Source organism: Pleuronectes platessa, chromosome 4, assembly GCF_947347685.1.
Source record: "Pleuronectes platessa chromosome 4, fPlePla1.1, whole genome shotgun sequence".
Classification (NCBI taxonomy): domain Eukaryota; kingdom Metazoa; phylum Chordata; class Actinopteri; order Pleuronectiformes; family Pleuronectidae; genus Pleuronectes; species Pleuronectes platessa.
This window is the reverse complement of record NC_070629.1, coordinates 18,748,738-18,755,783: the sequence shown is the minus strand read 5'-3', so window position 1 is coordinate 18,755,783 and position 7,046 is coordinate 18,748,738. Positions and strand designations below refer to the sequence as shown.

The following is a 7,046-nucleotide window of genomic DNA, read 5'->3' as shown; positions in this document are numbered from 1 at the left end:
TGGACACCTTTAAATAACAAAGTGTATGTTTATTTTTCCCACAGCAGAAATGACGTTGCCATCGCAGAGCAAACGCGATTCAAAGATCATCACATTTCTAATGTTGATAGACAATACGCAGATATTTAATGTGTAACACAACCCTGGAGCTGAAACAAGTGTTTCACCTGCGCAGACTAACTGACTGGACGCAGTGGTGTGGGCCACAGCTGTTACCAGGCAACCAACAACCATCAGCACACAAACACTGGGGCCCGTTTCTTCCTGAAAGACAAACCGAACCCGTTACTGCAAACCCAGACACTGTCCTGCAGGTACTGGGACGAACGACTGGTGAGGATGAGTCCAGACACACTCTCTGCTGTGATAGAGAAGCACATCCGCCAGCTGTGTCTCACTGACTTTCCCTGTGGACGTGGCAGCTTGGTGAGTGTCTTCAGTTGGAACCTGGTTGCATGTCTCTTTATTTCAGATATCAATGTGATGTTTGAGGTGATGTGTTGTCAGAGGAAGACGGTGGACGGTGCAGTGGAGACAGAGACAGAGGAGGCAGACTCTCTCCTGGATCTGCTGATCTGTCCTCACTCTCCGTGGTGGCACGATGCATCATGGAGCCCTCAAGCTGTGACCCTGAGGAAACTGGCCGTGCTGTCACCTGAACGCCTCCACACCGACTTCATTCACAAGTACTTTACTGTGCTACGCATCGTGGACGAGGACGTGAGTAACTGTTGATTATTTTATTGTTAAAACCCGTTCATTCATCTGACCAGGCCCCAAGCACCATCACAGGATCTGAGAAAAACAGTTCAAACATGAGGAACACTTTTTTACATTCAGTCATTCTCGAAAATCCTATTGACTCCTTAAAAGGTTAATAAAAAGCATTTTATTACTTTAATATACACTGACATTCTTGCCTCATCCCCAAACCCATGATTAGATACACCCCCTCCAAAATCTCATGGCAAACTAAAGTTTCTGCTTTGAAGGGGTTCCTATAAAAGTAGAGCGTCTACTCAGTAACTATCACTTTGGTACTACAATCTGTTCAATTTGCTCCTAATACTGAGAGAAATATGCACAGATGAATAGTGGAAACTTGTGGAACATGAACAAAATGTCACTGTAGTAATATCACAGAAACATATATAAACAGACAGTTCCTATTCACACCTGGAGGCTTTTCTTTGCTCTTCCAGGACGCCAATGGTGTTTATAACAAAGTCCAACGGCTCCTAAACCCAAACATCTGGCAAAGATGAGCCCACATTGTCAGTTAATGCATCCCCTAAAATACCAAAATGTACATTTAGGTGCAAACATTTGCATGAGGTGCTAAATCTCTCCATACATTTACACAGAGTAAGGTCGAGAGCTTAAAATATTATCAGGAGATCACATTTTCATCTTGTGTGTGGGTCCCCTGGTGGCTGAGGGGCTCTGTGCAACTCCCTGATTCCATCCATCTACTTCAAAGGTATTCATTCTTAATGCTTTGACACAACGAACAAACAGGTGTCAGTCGTCGATGGCGGCCTGTTGAAGTTCTCAAAGCTGGAGGAGCTGGTGCTGAGTGCCAACAGAATCTCAGAAATCCCTGCAGACAACCTCCCCTGCACTTTGAAGGTGAGTCGCAGTCCTGCAGCAGTGTGAAGGCTCTCTGCAGCTTCTCAGATGACATGAAGTCGCTGCTGCAGAAGTCAATCGATGGGGATTAGAAACAGAATCATGGCTGTGGTTGAGGTCTGAAATCGTTGTGACGTAGTGATGATGAAATGTTTGATTGTTTTCTCTCTCAGGTTTTGGAGCTACGTGGCAACCGGCTGTCCGCTCTGAGCAGTCTCACCAGACGTCCCCCCCCCCAGCTGTGGTACCTCGGCCTCGGCTCAAACGGTCTCGGTTCCTGTCAAGACGCTGCTGATCTTTCTGGAAGACACTGGTTAGCACCCCCACATACAGGAACTAAGATGGTTTTTGAGAGATAAACCAAAAGTAGGTCAAATGAAAATCCTGCCGAGTGTGTTCATTAGTGCTGACTCTAACCGAGGCACTTAACTAATTTTATATTGTTTGTTTATTTAATCTTTTTTTAATCAGGCAGTCACATTGAGATCAAGATCTTTTTTCCAAGAGAGGCCTGAGAAACAGAAACCCTCACAATCAGCAACAAACATTTAAACACACGCAACAACAAAAAAACATTATACAAATAAATTAATAAAAACACTCACGAGATTCATAAATAACATCACATAGTTAATGTGAGCGATGAATGAATGAATGAACTAAATTCATGCAACTCATTATTTATATCATATTTATTTAGACAGTCAGTTGTAGTCAGTTTATATTTCAAAATACATAATTATATAAAGAACTAAGAATATTAAGTTTACTATGACAGGTATGTGGAGAAGCTTCAATTAATGAAATGTCAACCTACTAGTCGTCAACGACACTGTGGTGTTTACACACACCCCCACATACACACACACACACACACACTCACACACACACACACACACACTCACAAACCCACGCAGACACACACACACCCAGAATCAGAATCAGAAGGTATTTATTGCCAAGTAGGTTTACACCTACCTGGAATTTCCTCTGGTTGTTGGTGCATTCAATGAAGATAGAAACATAAAAACACAATAAATACAACACACATAAGAGAAAAAAGTTTTAAAAAAAAACAATATATAAAATAAAAATATATAAAAGATAAAAGATATAAAAAGTAATGTAAAAAGTGAAATGAAAAAAGCAAAACAGAGCAATGTCAATTTGCAATATGCAATGTAATGCAATATAATATAATATGTGTTCATGTAAAACACGCACACACACATACACACACACACACACACACACTGTAAAGACGGTGCCTGTCTCTGACCCCAGGCCGCAGCTGCTGTGTCTGGACCTCGGGGACTGTGAGTTTGAGGACCAGAGGGCCCTGCTGAGCGCTCTGACCACTCTCCCCTGCCTCAAGACGCTGGTGCTGGAGGGAAACCCCTTCACCCTGGCGCACTCGTACCCGGGCCTCACTGTGGACACTCTGCCTCAGCTCTCTTGCCTGGACCACTCATGGATCACCCCTGAGGAAAGACATCGCTTTCAGGGCCTGGCCAAGCTGAGCGGTGAGTCGCTGTTCACACAGGCTCCTGTTTCTGTTTAGCTTCCCAGCTCAACAGCTACTTACAGTTGATCTCTGGATCATTTCCTTGTGAACAGATGTGACTGTGGACCAGGCCTCGGTCACAGTGAGAGTGGGCCGAGTGAAGGGAATCCCAGACCCACTGATGAGTGTGGATGAAACGGCTCCCGACTTCCCTGTTGTCACCTACAGCTATTTCATCACATACGAGTTCCTCACTGATCAAACCCCTGCTGAACAGGTGACGTGTGCTGCCTTCACGGTCTCTTAGTCTCTCTCAGTATTCACAGGCTGCATGATATAGATTCACTTTTGCATGTCTTGATGTTCACATGCCATGTACGTTTTATTAGTAATGTATTACTTGTTGTAACTGATCCATTTGTTTATACGGGGTTTGCACACATCCCTCCCTTAAGCAATAAGAAGCATCAGAGTAAGAACTTCCAGGGATACAGTTTAGTTAAGTGTGAATTTCACTCTTTGCTAAAGAATCCTTCAGCAAGTAATGGGTAAAAAAAAACAACAACTCATTCCTCAGTGAATAAATGGGAACGAGAGTTGATGTTTCCAGATAAATTGGAAAAATAATTACCACCCTGCAGTTCTATGCCTCCATAATTTGGTCAAAGGTCCTAACCAAACACGGTTTGGACCACTTGAACGTATCTAAGTCTGCCTTCAGGGACTTTCTTCATATTTTTGACTTTTCCTTACATTACATTGCATTACATTTATGTAGAATATGACAAATGTGGAGTTTGGATTTGGCCAGAAATAAACATCTGTACTTTTTATGTGGTTTAATTTACAGAAAGTTGCCGGTGAGTCTAAATGTGCCACAGAGCCTGTGACAGAGGACGGCTCCAGTGACGCTGACCCACAATCAGATAAGAACTGTGAAAGAGAGAAGTCTGCACCAGACACTGGCGAGTTGAATCCTGAGGAGGCCTGCTGCGATGTTGCACCTGGTAATGACACCCGCCTTATTTGACCTGCGCAGCTTTCAGACCCACATATCCTGTGTAACTGGGATGAACTTCTTATCAGTTTTCACAGAATAGACACATTCAAACACAGTCAGAACATCCGGTGGAGAATCGTACCCACCCTGAACCTGATGACTACACTGATCACTTATCAGCTTTTTCATTCGTCACTTTCCGTTTTGTATACGTGCAGTATTGCATGCCATCGTCATTTAATCGTACATTTTAAAGTTTTTCCTCTGCCACAGTGTGGAGACACAGCACGTCAAAGCTGACCTGGTCAGAGCACATGGACTTCAGCGACACGCACGTTCACACTGGCAGTGACCTGGGAGGCTTGAAGAAATTCCTCAGCCGAGGACTTTCCCTCAGGGTTGAGGAAGAAAAGGTTCAGAAACCGTGGGGTTAAACATTAAGATTCAGAAAATGTGTCAGGACTGTTATTCTGACAGGTGATGTTGTAGGTGCTGTCCTGGCCCGCGGCCTCTGAAGATGTCGCAGGGGCCAAACCGGGCCGACCTGTCAAAGAGAAGAAAGGCGGCCATGAGAGAGAAGTGAGATCAAGGTTTCTGCAGAATCACAATTAAAAGATTCATGAGCTGATGGACCTGATGAGAAGTCTCAAACAGACACTGTGAACAGACACATAGAAATATATGCCTGATACTATCAAACCAATATGTTTATTTTTCTTTAGAGTTTTTTATCTTCCTGTGAAGCACTATTGTTATTATTAGTTATTAGTTATTATGATTATGATTTTCATTATTATATGTACAGTTCCTAAGTATGTGCTCAAAAACATACAGTAAGACCACAGTCATTACATCTAATGATTTGATATTAGTGCTATTGATTGATTTGACTGTTTTACATGTGGTGTGTGTGTGTGTGTGTGTGTGTGTGTGAGTGATAAATTCAGACTATATCCAAACACATATCTTTTGTATCTGCATTAGTCCCCCATCAAATCTGGTCCCACCAAAGACAAGTCTAAAGACAAGAAGAAGAAGTCGGTATCGGAGCTGGTCCAGGACGCCCGCTTCAGGAGAAGCCTCGTCTCCGTCCACGTCCCCCTGCAAAGTCTGGTCAGAGGACATGGAAAAGTCGACGTCCTCTGTGACCTCGGTACCCTGCACGCAGAGTCTGTGGTTGAAGCTACACCAACATGTGAAAAGGCAAGTTTACATTTATCATGTAACACACCTCTGCCAAGGCCAAACCATCCTACACTTTATTATCTCCTTCTAGAAAAATATATAAAAGAAAAAAAAGAATTGGTCTGATGAGCTTACCTAATGTTTTCATCATAAAACACAGTTAAGGAAAGTAGGGGGAAGAATCTTGTCCTGCCCTTTAATCCACATCTAAACCGAACAGGCCCTTTCCAGGCCCGGGCCTCATCCCTTTCACTGAGTTCAGTGGGAATTGGTTTGGTAGTTTTTGTGTAATCTTGCCAACGACAACAACAACAAACTGCCAACAGGATTCTAAACCGACACAGAGACTAACATCTTGTGTGCTGTGTTTGTCACTCATCTGTAGGATCTGGAAAAGAAAATGAAAGAGGAAAAGAAGAAGGAGGACAAGGACTCAAAGAGGAGAGGAGGCAGTGGGACAGCACAGAAGAACACAGCATCTTCAAAAGGTTCAGTACCTGATCCTCTAGATAAGATTTTTAAATAGAAACAATAAAAGATGTATGAAAAAGCACCAGATCTCACCACTAAAAGAATCAGAGCTGACGTTATTCTATTGTCAGTCTTGTTGAATAACACAAGGTTTATATCTTCTTATTAATAAGAAGAAGGTACAAGTGCGAGACAAATCAAAAGTAATTATTTCCTGTGTCATGTAACTGTTTTTATTCCAGTCTGCTTCCCCTCCTGAGTCCTGTCGCGTGTGTTGCTGTGTAGGTAAAGGAAAGACCGGGAGGGAGCGTGAGGCGGACGTGGTCCCCGCCTGCAGCTCCGTGTGCGACCGCCTGCAGCCAGCGACAGTGGAGCTGAGTGTGGAGCTGGAGAGATGGAAGTCTGAGTCTGAAGCTCGTGGACTCCTGCACACAAAGCAAAACCCCAAAAGCACAGAGACCAGAGGGTTGAATTGAATTCCATATTGAATCTGTTCTATTGGATTTGGGCTTGAGTCGTTGTCCTCCTAAGACCTTTGTGTACGGGTCAGTCTTCTTCAGCTCTGCGTTGAAAGCAAATAAATATGATTTAGCCTAAAACTGAGAGGTAAAGGAGAATCCACAAAATTTGATTTCACTGTGTTTGGAATATAAATAAATTAAAATGAAAACTGGAATGCCTCTACTTGCATATCTCACAACATTCCCCTTCAATTTTACCAAGGGGCACACTCCCCAAATATGTGTGCCCCTATTAATGTCAGATCCATTAATAATTCTCTGGGAAAATGTTAAAAAGTGTTAGAGTAAGTGATAAACAGGTGTTCTAGTTGCATCTACACGTATCAGCTCACAATTGCTTTGTATCCTAACTACTAAATGTTAATATTCTGATGAAAAACAGGGACTTTTAATTGTTACTCAATACAGTACTACTGGTTGACATCATTCATCAGTGAGTACTCTTTTACCTCAGTGTTTATGGCATCATGCTTTGTTTGATGTGTTGCTCTGTGGCTGTTCTCTTCACGTTATGTGGTTTCATGTGATCGTTGCTTTTGGAGCTGGATTATTGAAATATATATACACACATTTATTTCAATAAGTACATTTCTCTACAAACAATATCTCCTCTGTAGCAAAAAGGTACATTATGTTCTTATTTTCTACATTTATTCGATTTTTTCATTACTAATTCTATTGCCTTTTTATTTGTCTGCCTCATTTCACTAGTGAATTTCCCTGGCGTTGGATCCAT

At 42.5% G+C, this 7,046-nt stretch overlaps 1 protein-coding gene across 1 annotated transcript; it reads left to right on the top strand.

Annotated features, from left to right (window-relative positions):
• Window positions 1-339: 339 nt before the first annotated feature.
• LOC128438474 (leucine-rich repeat-containing protein 43) lies at window positions 340-6,265 on the top strand. The gene is made up of 12 exons (XM_053421058.1): window positions 340-426; window positions 508-720; window positions 1,519-1,629; window positions 1,803-1,942; window positions 2,914-3,152; window positions 3,247-3,410; window positions 3,984-4,140; window positions 4,407-4,546; window positions 4,623-4,712; window positions 5,118-5,336; window positions 5,704-5,767; window positions 6,075-6,265. Exons 1-12 carry the CDS (start codon window positions 340-342, stop codon window positions 6,263-6,265), a joined length of 1,815 nt encoding a protein of 604 aa, XP_053277033.1.
• Window positions 6,266-7,046: the final 781 nt, after the last annotated feature.

Coding starts and splice junctions, on each gene's coding strand:
- LOC128438474 (XM_053421058.1), top strand. CDS start 340: ATGAGTCCAGACACACTCTCTGCTGTGATAGAGAAGCACATCCGCCAG. Junction 3,411..3,983: donor ATCAAACCCCTGCTGAACAG/GTGACGTGTGCT, acceptor TTTAATTTACAG/AAAGTTGCCGGTGAGTCTAA. Junction 4,547..4,622: donor TCAGGGTTGAGGAAGAAAAG/GTTCAGAAACCG, acceptor GTGATGTTGTAG/GTGCTGTCCTGGCCCGCGGC.